This window comes from Alosa alosa, chromosome 7 (assembly GCF_017589495.1).
Source record: "Alosa alosa isolate M-15738 ecotype Scorff River chromosome 7, AALO_Geno_1.1, whole genome shotgun sequence".
NCBI classification, from domain to species: Eukaryota; Metazoa; Chordata; class Actinopteri; order Clupeiformes; family Clupeidae; genus Alosa; species Alosa alosa.
Genome location: NC_063195.1, coordinates 30,974,535 through 30,988,361, shown reverse-complemented (window position 1 = coordinate 30,988,361; position 13,827 = coordinate 30,974,535). Strand labels below are relative to the sequence as shown.

Sequence of the window (13,827 nt, the reverse complement as noted above, 5' to 3'; positions counted from 1 at the left end):
TTTAGATCTAGTAGCCTAAATTAGCAGATGCCTTATTGGGCACTGTTATTGAAAACAGTGTCTCGGGTAGGCCTATAAACAATGTAATCCATGTTCCACAAAGGTTCTAATCCCCGTTAAAGTTTGATGATTGTTACCGGAAAGCAAAAGGGAAAATCATGGAATTAGTTTAGTCATCAACTGTTTTGTGAAGGATTAACGGAGATTTGTTCCATTTTTTTTTATTTGTTCCATCAACAAACAGCCTACATGATGACATGTGTCATGTGTGTGGCCATATAGTCAGCAGGAGTGTAAGATAACATCACGAGGTGGATTTTAAAAGTGAGCTCGTGGTAGTCAGACAATCGGACTTCAGGGGCCCATGCATTAAGAAAAAAACGACGTGATGGTATTGACAGACACGTCATCGCCGGCAAGAACGTGCGTAACGGTTAGGCGAGATAATCCTAATCCCAAACAAATGATGTAAACACGCTAGTTTAAAGTTTTCGTGAAAACAAATTGTAAATTGGTCATCACGCCCCCACTTATGTCAGCTCATGACTAAGTGCGCTTAAGCGCCTCCAGTATAAATACGCGCGACTTGCTCCACCGCGGCAGTTTTACGCATTGATCTTGGCTGTCAGATGAACAAGTAATTGGGCTTGGCCTACAGAACACAGAAGAGGGAGCACCGAGGAATAGAAGCAAGTCAACCATAAAAGGGCTTCATTTACAAGAAAAGGACAAAGATCCATCACAATGTCGGTTGTGAGTGCCCTACCTTTTTTCAATACTCTCCACACGCGCGCTCCGATTTCTCCCGGACGTCAGCGTCGCCACACACTGCCGGCCAGCGAGTTTCGCTCACTCAGTCCGGAGGACGCTATCAGTGTTTTTGAGATCGAGAGGGAAGGTAAAGTACCACTTTTGCTTTACAAGTCGTTTCAATTCGTGGTTAAGTAAACGATTTCTATTACAATTCGTCAGATGATATCATTTGGAGAGCAACAACCACTGGTTTGTTGTGTTTAATGTTGTAACGCCTTTACAGTAACACGAGGCATTTATAGAGTAAATTTATCTAAAGCCAACCCATCTAATCGTAATTTTGTATAGAATCCAGGGACGTAAGACTTAAGTTACACTTATCTTCTATTTTTCAACAGCTTTCATCTCTGTGTCAGGAGAATGTCCCCTGCACTTGGACGAGGTGCGTCATTTTCTCACACTCTGTCCGGAGCTGTCTTTGGGATGGTTCGAGGAAGGCAGACTGGTAGCCTTCATCATCGGCTCCCTCTGGGACCAGGAGCGGCTAACCACGGTTAGAAACATGAATTCTGCATCTGCTGTTTTATTTCCTTTGGAGCATATGCTCTTCAAGTTTGAACATTCAAATTTGTTAGCCTTGAGAAATAAAGTAATGTAAATGTACTTAGTCAACACTGGCAGAGAGGAAGAGCAATTAGACAGCTACTCAAGTAGTTTTACCTTGATTCTTTTTCTGTCGACACAGGATGCGCTGACTCTTCATAAACCCCATGGATCCACTGTCCACATCCACGTGCTAGCTGTCCACCGTACCTTCCGTCAGCAGGGCAAAGGCTCCATCCTGATGTGGCGTTACCTGCAGTACTTGCGGTGCTTGCCCTACGTGCGCCGCGCCGTCCTCATGTGCGAGGACTTCTTGGTGCCTTTCTACCAGAAGTCTGGGTTTAAGGTGCAGGGCCCGTGCGAGATCACCGTGGGCCCCCTTACCTTCACCGAGATGCTGTACCATGTCCGGGGCCACGCTCTTATGCGTCGCAACAGCGGTTGCTGAGCCGAATGGTCCCTGGACCGTGTGATGTAATTGATGTTGCTTGCGTGTTTGTTTGGTTTCTGTGGTCAGTCTCAGTCAAGTGAAGACGGGAAGATGTGCCCTTGGCCAGTGTTTGGAGTTTATCATGAGCTTGTTGTGTAGGTGTAAACGTCTCATGCTTTGTTGGCTCTATGGGTGTTGATGTTTGCGAGAAAAAAAAAACACTGATCCAGTAAAAACGACCCATAGTCAACAAAGGACCTATATGAGCATAATTTGCTCACCCTATCAGCTGGAGACTACTGCAGCAATTAGAAAATAATTACATTCATGTTTTATTTAAAGTTATTTTTATATTTATGTGTGGACAATGTATTTATATTTTCATTTTGAATCATGTTTTTTTTAATGTTGGACATTTTTTACATAGAACGTTTTGACATAGATAATTTCTATAATTAACTGTATAGTCTCTAAGAATATTAGTAGATTTGTAGTTTGAAGCTGAGGTTGGAGAGGGCAGGAACTGGGCTTAAGCAGCATGCTTTTCAGTATGAACTCTTTGTTCTATTCATCCTTCCCCCACAATTTGTACTATGTATTCAGCAGGTGCATCTTACTGGACTTCAATTATGGCCCTTCTTCTCTGTTAGTGTCTTGTGACTGCACTGGTTGTGTATGTGTGCAATGCAAGCATTAAAATACTCGTATAGCATCAACTCAGGACCCCCTTTTGATTGAAGTCTTTTGTGATTCAAGACGCCATCACAGATATTTAATATATTATTATATATATTATATGAGTAAACAATTTGCTGAACAACATAGGCCTATTGTATTTTTTCCCCCATTGTGATAAATGTGTCAAGTAAAAATATATTAATCATGCAGCCAAATGCAATATCGCATAAGGCTTATTTTAAATATGTAGCTCAAGCAAAGGATTGCTCATTAGAAATAGCAAACCTGTTCAGTTGTATTTTAGATGTTTATGTTGGTTGTGTGGTCATATTGTGATGAAGACAGTTTCTACTGTTATTAATTGTTGTTTGTGTTGGTTGGGACTGACTGACTCCAGATCAGTTGAGCCACTTGTGCAGCCAAAAGGTACCAACCCTAAACTTCCAGATGGACCTCTCCACACCTCCATGTGCGGCTTTAGCAGCTCAAGAGTACCTCAAGCCCCTTCAGCTCCATTAGAGAGCTCTAATGAATGTAAACATCTGAGGATTTGCTGGAGCAACAGTCTGCCACCACTGACCACTTGATCAGCCCTTTGAAATGCAGGGTGATACAAACGACAACAGTGATTTATCACAACTGCCCCCCCACACACACAAAAAAAAAGCCATCATCTGGCCATCTTCAATCTGCCGACCAGGTTGTATAGGGAAATGGTCATTACACCAACCAATGTGTCCGTAAATGCTGTAAGGCGGATTAAACTCTGCTGGAAGGACTTGGTTATTTTCCTATTAGATGAAATAACTACCACGTTTGCCTCAAGTCTTGAATCAAGACACCTTTACATGTTTTACAAGACTTACTTTTGTTGACAGCAAAAATAAAAATCATGGGATTATTTTCCCAAAATTGATGCTGCTCTTTGTCTGATTCCAGGCAGACGTTAAACAATAACCCGCTAGCACACGGTCCTGGAGCTGTAGTGCTTTGGCTGGTAAAGCACCCTAGATTGGGAATGGAGGAGATTCTACTTGATGGTGTGTAAACGGTGGCCCTGGGGAGGCCACTCCACACAAATCCACCAGCTCCACCTGTTGCAGGTGCTCAGTCAGTAGCCCAGGACGCCCCACCAGTTAACATATGGCAGCTAGTACTTGGTACACAGACATAGGAGAAAAACATTTATTTACATTTGTTTTAAAGAAGAAAAAAACATTTGATATAATCCACACATAAAGGAATAACATATAAAATCCATCAAAATATCAGTATATATAATTTTACAATTTCCCTTTTTTTAAATAAGTGACTATCTATTTGGTCCAATCCCACCTGTACAGTTTGTTAATACAAATTAATGCAATCATAAAAGGCAGTAAAACTTGATTTTTTTTTTTTTAAAAAGGCACACTGCATTCCAATGTCAACAAGATCCTACTGAAAAAACCTAAAGGGGCTATAGGTCTCCGCAACACACTTCTGTGTCAGAGAAACAGGCAGTAGGGTGTTAAAATCAAAACACTGCAACATCCATATCCATGAATAGACATGGTCAGAGAGATAACCAGTGGTACCTCTTAACCATCTCTATATTACCATCCCCATGAATCCTACTTCCAGATGTGTCACACAGAAGGGGGTACATGATTACGCATAGCTGCATATAAGCCCCAATTAGGGTGTAATCCATTTCACAGTCATCTTTTCACAGCGGATAAAGCCAGACACTCACCAAGGCCAATAGCTCTAATCCAAGTGCAAGGGGAACAAGGCTGGCAGTGGTGACGGCTGTTTTTTCCGGTAAACAGCAAGGGACTGCTAGTCCAGCACTAGAGTTGTGGTCTGAGAACTGTGGAGAAGAGGAGCCAGTGGCCCACCCACAAGGCACAGTACATGCTATACATGATATTGGACAGGCGTTCTCAGCTTGGCACAATCACATCCCTACATTACTCAAAAGCTTTCCATTCAAGGCAAATGCAGCACGTTATAACAAAACGGAGACAAATGAAATGTGATGGAAATGCACTGGTCATGTGTGACAATCCATAAAATCAATATGAATACTTAGGCTACATTCCACTTTGGAACTTACTGAATAACATGCAATTTTCAGTTCTGTCAACTGAAATGATGCCAGAAAGGTGATGACATTGATTATCAAGCTGCACAGTATTATGAATACCAACATGTTCAGTCAGTCTAATTGATGGACTCAAAGCACACTGATGTTAGTTGGCTGACTTAAAAAGAATGTACCATCTATCAAGGCATTAAATAACAACAACATTTATAGGAACTGACAAAATGGTAAAAAGATATGCACTGTTTCTTCTGTAAAAAAGGCAGATTTTTTTCTCAGGTTTTCTTGGCTTAAAAATGTGAAATTCAGACTACACTGTACTGTAGTGTAAGGCCTAAGGGCCATCTCCCCTGATGACTTCCCACTGGCAAAACCCTCAAGCCTAACAGAATGTCTCACAAACACTTGATAGAAAAAGTTCTAAGTCTAGGATGGCTTATGTTCTAATTAGGTCCTAAACCGTGTGCCCTGATGAGCTCCTTGATGAAAATGTTGACATTTTCTTTAGTGTTGCAAAACAACAAATATGCAGGAAATGTAACAAATGTTGTGAGGTAAAATGCCCATTCTTAAGGGTCTCAGAGTAGATAATCGTCGTACAGAGTCGTAATAGCACACAGCGCACATGGTCCGCACAGACCTGTGAAGTCCCTTTGCTCCTTTAGCAACCCTGTGAGTGGGGTAGAGTAACTTTCTCTCTAGTAGTGCTTTTGCGCGCCCACCATACGCCACCCCACAAGTTAGTTTGTCCTAACTGCATGCAAGCGTCCCGACTGTCAAATAGCATTGAGTGCTCACTGTCCACACTTAATCCAAGAGATATGCCATTCTATTGAGTCACGTTTTGTAGAACAACGCGCGCGACAGACAGAAAATAGAAACAGGGCGTTCCCGACAAACGTTCTGCTCAAAACGCGGCACTGCATCGCGCCACACAGCACTGCTTCACACTGCATGAAGTTGTATTCACACGCGTCCAGTTTGGACACTTTCACCGACAATCGAGTACTCAAACAGAATTTTGTCACCAACTCACATTCGCATGCACTTAGGACATACGGCGTTTATAGCGTTAGCTATCCGACGTCGTTGCACCTCCCCTAGTGCACCACGTGGTCGATGTCGTAGCGCTCGCAGAACTTGCTGGTGAAGGGCAGGCAGGTGAGGTGCTCCAGCCAGTGCCAGTTGATGGGGTAGATGTAGAACCAGACGATGAGCGAGGAGAACAGCCCCACGTAGACCAGCAGGGAGAGCAGGATGAGGGCCCGCTTGCGGTACTTATCGAACGTGTTGAACGTGATGTACGGCAGGAAGGAGAAGGAGAGGAGCAGGCCGCTGAGGAAGCCGAAGATGTGCGCGATGTTGTCGATCCAGGGCAGAAGGCCGCAGAAGAAGAGGAAGAGGACGATGCCCACGAGCTTGAGGAAAGCCTTCCAGGGCGTGGCCAGGATCTGCCAGCACTGGATGAGCTCCACAAACAGACATGCCAGTAGGCCGAACTGGGAGCCGGCCGGACCCACCTGCACAGCAAAAGAAAGAGCTTCAGTCGTTACTGGAAACCACATCGAATTAGAGCCTTTAGTGTCAAGTCACTCAGTTACACAAGTCATGAATGAACCATCCAAAAGAATAGCATCAGCTAGTGTTGCTACTACTGCTGCTATGACAGATGACAGAGATAGCGAGTGACTAAGGGCGTACTACTTGTACCGTGCCAGAGTACGGTTCTCTGCCTTTCTTGGTCCGCACTCACACTGCACACTATTAAACCGTACCCAGGCACGGTTGAGCTGCTGTGCTCTAGAATCGTTGCATACCCCGGGATGGTACAAGTGAACCATGTCCAGTGTGAGTAGCCCACGTCTTTAACACAAGAAAGCTAATGCATGTAGCAACTGAGAGGTTTCATTCATAAGTCACTGTTTGTAGGGCATCCATGTGAGAAAGAAATACACAGATCAACATGAATACAAAAAGGACAATTTGTTGTGAATGATTTTCATTTTATGAATGAATCATCCAAATACAACTTGCCACTATTTCTAAATCACACAACCTGCTTGCATTGTTGGGCTTAATGCATCCTCTAATGGCAGTGTGCAGAGGCAAGGCTGTTATTACTTTAATGCAGAGATGTCTCACACACACACACAGACACTTACACAAATACTGACGCACACACACGTACACAGACACTGACACACACACACACACACACACACACACACACACAAACTGGCTGAATGTGCATTGTTGACCCTGTTGCGGTGGACGGTGGGGTCAGATGAGAGGGGATTGTCATGTGAATGCTAATACTAGTCAAGCTGCCGGGCCGCCACTAGCCATCCATTACCTCTTTGTGTGATATGAATGAGCCACTCAAATATAGCCGGGGGAAAAAAGAAAGGCTCACAACAAACAACAATTAACAGAACAGACAACCAGGCAATTATTGTTATTATTATTATTAACCGACTGGAGTTATTCAGGCCGACAGATGTTGGTGCTGTTAATACGGAGTTCCACTTATTACTGTCCGTATAACGACTGTTCTTGCTCTCCTTTTCTGCCATGTGTCTCAAGATAACAGCTATAGTTAACCTGCTGGTGCAACAAAATGTAAGTAACTGTACGTATGTGGTTGTTCAAATATTAGGGATGTAGCGATGCACCGTGAATCGGCTAAAAATCTGTCAACGAAAACACAAACGTGTGAAAATTACAACCGGTTGAGATAAAAAAAAAAAAAAAAATTGTCACTTACAGCAAACATCACCTATCCATCCGCTAGCTGCCTGTAAAAAACATGATCTCTGTGGACAACCTAGGCTCCAAAAACAGCCACAAAACAACTTGGGCAAACCTTGCTCATAAAAACATAAACTGTTGCAGCAAATCACCGACGAGATGCGCGTTTAGGAGAGTTTCAATTGCATGGGAGGGAAGTAGCGAGCTAGCTTCCTGTTTTGTTTGAACGTCAACAGAAGTAACAGTACTCAGCATCGCTTAGAGCGCCTTTAATCACACATACATTTGCACACAGATTCCAACCTCAATTTAAAGTGCAATATACAACATAATGTATGGTTGGAATTAATGTTGTGGATAAAAGTGTTGGGCTTTACAAAGACACTTTCCAAGTTCAACTTTAGTTCACCTCAAAGCCCTTTCCCTCACACTGACTCTCTCAGATACAAGTAGAGCAGGGCCTGCCTGGCCTGTCTGATGATCATCTGTCGGGGCTGACGTCAGGATGGTGGCGACGGGTCATCTGAAGCAGATGGCTAATCTGAGGAGGGCACCTACTTCAGCAGGCAACAGGAAAGACCGAGCAGGGCAAAGAAAAGAGAGGGAGAGAGAAAGAGAGAAGAGACGAGACGAGACGAGAAGAGAGGTGTGCTCCCTTTCACATGCTCTTCACATGCCACACCCCCTAACACACATCACACGCCCATGAATAGGTGTCACACACACACACACACACACACGCCGGTCACGTGCTAGCCACAACCATGTTAGCATTAGCATTAGCGAGAGTCACGCCGCACCACGCGGTCATGCTCACGTTTCTGGAGAGTGAGAAGTGAAAGCTGAGGCTGGAGGACTCCCTGACTTCTGACTGCTGAGCATGTGAAAGGACTTCTCAAGGAGCTTATAGGGCTCACATTCTCTGACATAATACCAGACTTTTCTTATGCGTCTTTAAGAAATGCCCAAAGAGAAGCTTAGCAAACAAATACCTGAGATGCTCTCATTACTCCTGCACACCAGCATAGCCACATTATTATACTAGAGGTAAGAAAGACCTCATGCTTCTAAGTTGTTCATGTCCGACCCAGCATACAAGATGCTTCAAAACGTCAGAACGTCACAGAAAGTCAGATTATAATGAACTCTGCTCAATTGCTCTACATACAAATTTGGTACCAACATCAAATCAGATATTCACGATTGACCTTGGAAAAGGGTCAACATTCTGTTCCATAAGAGGATCAACATAATAAGGTGAACAAGGCCAGATAAAGTTTGGTCGGGGGCTTGCCATAGTGGCCCATGCCCAACCTTGCAATATCACAGTAATCATCCAGAACATGTCAGGGTGAACAACTATCGACACTTTACAACACTAAATAGAAAAAAAAAGAAAATGTGGTTACTGATAATTAAAGGTACACCAGGCAACGTTTTCGTGTTAATTAATCATCTTTGTAAGTCGGTATATGGTTAAATGACTCATTACGGGGCGAATGAAGGCTCTCTCGCCCGCCCCTACTGCCTGTAGGAAGAATATCCCACTTGCAAGTTCGGTGTATCCTACCCGCTGACCGAAGCAGGATCAGTTTACAGCACAGAGGCAGGCTAACGAAACGCTAGAGATTGTTGCAAACGTGTGTATAATGGCAGAGCCGGCGAAGAAGCAGTGAAAACCCTTGACTGAAGACGCAAAGAAAAGGAAAAGAGCTTCAGACCGAGCGAGGGGGAGTTTCGTAGAGAAAAAGCATCAGGCTTGCCTGGTGTCCCTTTAAATACTAAGCACTTGTATCTTAATAATTAGTTCCTGTAAGTACTACCTGTAAATACCTAGGTCTTGCCATGATACCTTAGCTAATGATTGCATAGCTGGTCGGTGTGTCTGTAATCTAGTTCTATTAAGAGCAATCATGCACCTCAGGGTGTGCAGACTGGACTACGATGACCCTGACTGCCCAGTGAAACGTGCATCTAGCCGGAGGCACGTGCAGACGAGACTCTCTGCAAGAGCAAAGGTCACACAGAGAGCGAGAGTGCTAATGTTGAGATTAGCACCTAGCTGCTCACCGGTTGCACTTGAGATGAAACAAGGAATTGGATTCACCCCTCAGGTTCCCAAACAAGACCCAGCAAAGGGGAAGAGATTGTTTTGCCTTTGAAGTGGCAACTGCCTTGATTGCACAGTGCTCTACAACAGTTATCCTTGTAAATGCCCCTTCATTACAAGCAAAAGGTGACCATCCGTGGCTGTGCAACAGAATCAAGCCAACAAGCCCTGTGGTGTGGACTAATAGGATAATTCAGCCTCATTACAGGCACCCTAAGTAGCTTGCAGGTCATTGCAGCTGTGTGTTTTGGCAATGGGTTTATGATGCCTTCCTGACGCCACAGTGACGCCAGTGCCTGATGGAGCATGTCAGGTTGACAGCCGGCCTCGAGAGACAGACGCCCCCTGAAACACTGCCGAGGGGCTTACTGAACACAGACACACACCTCAGCACAGAGACACATATGGGTCACATACACCCATACCTCTGTGAAAGTCTCTTAACATTAAATAACATATACATACATATACACATACTGTACACATACACATACACGCACACACACACGTTGATGTATACTGAATACAGACACACACCTCAGCAAAGAAACACATATGGGTCATATACACCCATACCTCTGTGAAAGTCTCTTAACATTAAACACACACACACACACACACACACACACACACACACACACACACACACACACACACACACACACACACACACACACACACACACACACTGTTGATGTATAGAGGTAATGAAGGCATAAAAGGCAGGTTATTGAAGTTTTGGAGGAATGCCTTTCACCAATGGTGCAATTAAAGTGTTTCCCTCGCTAAAATAGCAAAACAAAGATGTTTAATGTACTTGAGGAGAAGCATTGAAATATGTATGAGCAAACAGAATGTGTGTTACTGATGTCTCCTCAACTTCACTTGAATAGGAACGCACTGGCCAGCTGCTGTGGTCTATTTGGACAGTGAGAGTGAAGCTTATTGGGTTATTACGTTGAGTTGGAGTGACCAGTGACAATTAGGTAATCCTGCTCAGCATATTTCTCTCTCTTCCAACATATTCAGCTTCCCTCTGAAAATCACATTTGGACCTGAACCAAGTCTTCCTGCATTTCAGTCTTTGATAGAAATGACCATTACCAGAAGATTGACGCACCGATATATGGCAAAGATCTTGATGGATTGCTTCCAATCACCCCAAAAAGACATCAATTAATCATATAAAAAAAACAGAAACTATCAGGATTGTTACTAAGGCTCATAGTAGTCGAACCGTCAGGATTGTTACTAAGGCTCAAAGTAGTCGAACCGTCAGGATTGTTACTCAAGCTCCTGGTCTGTTCAAAGTGGTCTAACCACAGTCAGGTAGCACAACTGGCTGTGTGGCCATCCACCTGGCCACTCGTCACTTCCTGCTGAGCTAGACTTAACTCCGGCTGCTTCGGCACCTCAGGCCCATTTATAGCATTGCTGAGACACTATTAATCCGCCCTGAAAGAGGATTGTGTCCTAACTTTCCATCAGCACATCAAACACACGATAAAGGGAATGGGATTAGCTGCTGATAGGTGAGCTGATGGCACACATTTATTGGGAAGTCCCTGTCCAGAGGATGTACAGAAAGAATCTGGATTTTCAGTGAGAGGACTTTAGAGTACCTGTTGGACTTAATATTAATTAGATTAATTATACCTGGGCATTAATGCAGAATAGGGATAGATGCTTCAGTGACATCTCAAAAACACAACAGGTCCAAGCTGCTAGCTTTGTAAACAATAAGCAACATTAAGAAGCTGTGAAGTATCTATCCAAGAGTCATTGCAAGTCAGAAATGGTAATGCCAAACTAGCAAATATGTAATATATAAAGCAAAGAATGCTAGTCAGTTAAGACTAGTACAAACACTGGTGAAAAGGTTATATGGTCACTGTCCAGACGGTCACTGCAGACAGATAATCACAACAAAAAGCTCCTCCACTGACCGAACCTAAGCTCAGTCCACAACAGTTTTCCACAACAATTTTCTCGCCAGCACCTTTTCTCGTCGCTCGTCGTTGAGTTTTCACACCTCCCAAGGCACGTTACCAACCACGTAACCACGTATCCAACCACGTAGAGGTCAGTGTTATTTACATAATTTTAATATGTGTTGGTCAGCACAGCATAGACTGTAATTGCCAGAGCGTGGGGGATCTAGCGTGCCACAGGCTTAGAGAGGGTTCTGGAATCTCAGAGCAAGCCACGGCCCACGCAGCTACACCTCAGGGAACCCCTGCTGACTGAGCCACAAGGTGGTGTTTTTGGCTCGTTTGTGTTTTTGTTTCTCTTTGCCTCAAAACTGATCACACACTGAACCCTTGTGTCTGCGTTCACTTCTGAGTAAAAAATGCCGTTCACAATAAACCCAATGACAATGTTAATATCCCAGCTTAAACAGAGAGGGAGAAAAAGAAGGGAATAAGCTTGAATGAGAGAAGAGCTGTGCCAAAGAGGGAGGGATGAAAAGAGAGGAGTTGGGAGAGGTAGATAGATCATAGTGGTGGGTGGGGCAGGGGGAGCTGACCGCTATATATCTGAGCCACTGTGCTGGCGCGTTATGTCCCGAGGGGCTTGTCGTACTGTACCTCGGCTCTGTAGGGGAGGAAGAGGGCGCTGGCCAGGTTGCCGGTGATGCCGCTGAGGATGTAGATGATGGAGATGCGCAGCCAGCCCGCCAGCTTCTCCAAGTCCCGCAGGATGGTCATCTGGAACACCACCGACACCAGGCAGTGCAGCAGTCTGCACACGCGCACACAGATAAAATACACAATTTAGTAAAAATACAAAATTACTTTTTACATTGTCACTCCATGACTGCTGTTCTAAGGGGGGAGAGAGGGGAGAAGAGCGAGTCTGAAATGGTCAGCGAGTCTCTCTCACCCGGCATGAAGGAAGAGCGAGAGCCACAGCCTGTAGAACTGGTCCGGCACATCTGGATTCAGGAAGGGCAGCAGCCCACACACATCATCTAAACAATTTACCTTTGGCCACGAAGGGGGAGGGAGAGAGAGAGAGAGAGAGAGAGAGAGAGAGAGAGAGAGAGAGAGAGAGAGAGATTAAGGCAAGCACAGAGCTCCTAAAGGGCTACATGCATAAACAAAAAAAGAAGTTTCATATGCGTACAAGATCCGCTCTAATGCGCACCAGAAACTCAAAGCCCTCGAGAGGACATGGGCAAAAAAAGTATATTTCTGGAAAGCACCAGATGCTTTCTTGTGTGCATTAGAAACATCTTATTTTTCACCCATATCCTGCTCACTAGGCAAGTAAAGTACAGCTTAAAAACGTGAGAGCATTCAGGTATTCAAATGAAAACAAGTCATATGTTCCATAAAAGCACCTGTGAGCACAGCGTGGCCTCTTCGTGAAAGTATCCGCGCATGAATCCACAATACTCTCGTGTTGCAATCTCACACCTGATCCAGAGAGAGAGAGAGAGAGAGAGAGAGAGAGAGAGAGAGAGAGAGAGAGAGAGAGAGAGAGAAAGAAAGAGAAAGAGAGAGATATATATATATAACTATATATCACACTGAGCAACACCATGGCATTAAGTGCAGACATTTCTGAGCTACTTACCACCCCTGCTGCCAGCTAATTAATTTAATCCACTTGATCCATTTAACCAGAAGTTGTATTTCTTTTTATCTACATACATGTTTAACTATGTTCATGCACTCTAGAGTGTTTATGTGTGAGTGCCCTGTGGAGCTGTGGCTTACCTGCCCTTGGTGCCTATGCAGCAGGGCCGACCTTTAAGCTTGCAGTCCATGTGCCGAAGGCCTGTTTGGTTCAACCTGCCACGCTTGGTACAGATCTGAGAACAGCAGAAAAGGTCCAATATTTCTTGAAACAGACACATACACCACCTGTATGCACAAGTGTAACATAATCCTGAGATATCAATTTGAGGCTAAAACTATTACCCACATGAGAGAAAAGGCCGGTAAATATGAGAGGGTAATTTACATGTTGATGCTTTTAAATTTGTTTGAAAACTACTTTGAAAACTACGCAAACATACTTCTTTCAGATAAGGAAGACAGCTATACAATTAATTTCCTGACTGGTCTTTCTAGCTTGCTTTCCATGCTCTCCATTTAACAATGCAAAAACATCCCACATGATTTCCTTATTTCTGCCCCACAAGGTTCCTATTGGAGCATGTTTATTACACCTAACAATCATTTTCTGTTTAACACATTGGAAACATCTGCAGTGAGTTGCAGCAGTTATAAACCCAACTGCAGTTCTCTCTGCTCCACAAAGAGCTTCCTCAGTAGACTAAACCTGCACCACTCACCGGCCACTCCGTGATGTCATCAGGCCAAACGTGCGGTGCTATGGAGCCGGGCTCTTCACAGATCCTTTAGCCATTCCATGTTTGGGCGAAAAGACCACGGATGAGAATCATGGCAG

The 13,827-nt window shown here is 44.2% G+C and overlaps 2 protein-coding genes across 2 annotated transcripts in view; one reads left to right on the top strand and one right to left on the bottom strand.

Annotated features, from left to right (window-relative positions):
• The first annotated feature begins 590 nt into the window (after positions 1-590).
• aanat1 (arylalkylamine N-acetyltransferase 1) lies at positions 591-3,114 on the top strand. Its single transcript, XM_048248355.1, has 3 exons — positions 591-898; positions 1,152-1,306; positions 1,499-3,114. Exons 1-3 carry the CDS (start codon positions 745-747, stop codon positions 1,802-1,804), a joined length of 615 nt encoding a protein of 204 aa, XP_048104312.1. The 5' UTR covers positions 591-744; the 3' UTR covers positions 1,805-3,114.
• Positions 3,115-3,635: 521 nt separating this feature from the next.
• Positions 3,636-13,827, bottom strand: part of LOC125297930 (inactive rhomboid protein 2-like) — a 33,063-nt gene continuing 22,871 nt past the window's right edge. Inside the window, exons 14-19 of the mRNA XM_048248500.1 lie at positions 13,712-13,775; positions 13,131-13,225; positions 12,752-12,827; positions 12,292-12,392; positions 11,997-12,150; positions 3,636-6,070 (exon numbers count right to left, since the gene is read on the bottom strand). Of these exons, the coding sequence (XP_048104457.1) occupies positions 5,651-6,070; positions 11,997-12,150; positions 12,292-12,392; positions 12,752-12,827; positions 13,131-13,225; positions 13,712-13,775 (910 nt within the window). The 3' untranslated portion in view covers positions 3,636-5,650. The remainder of the gene's footprint in view (positions 6,071-11,996; positions 12,151-12,291; positions 12,393-12,751; positions 12,828-13,130; positions 13,226-13,711; positions 13,776-13,827) is intronic.

Coding starts and splice junctions, on each gene's coding strand:
- aanat1 (XM_048248355.1), top strand. CDS start 745: ATGTCGGTTGTGAGTGCCCTACCTTTTTTCAATACTCTCCACACGCGC. Junction 899..1,151: donor TTTTGAGATCGAGAGGGAAG/GTAAAGTACCAC, acceptor ATTTTTCAACAG/CTTTCATCTCTGTGTCAGGA. Junction 1,307..1,498: donor ACCAGGAGCGGCTAACCACG/GTTAGAAACATG, acceptor CTGTCGACACAG/GATGCGCTGACTCTTCATAA.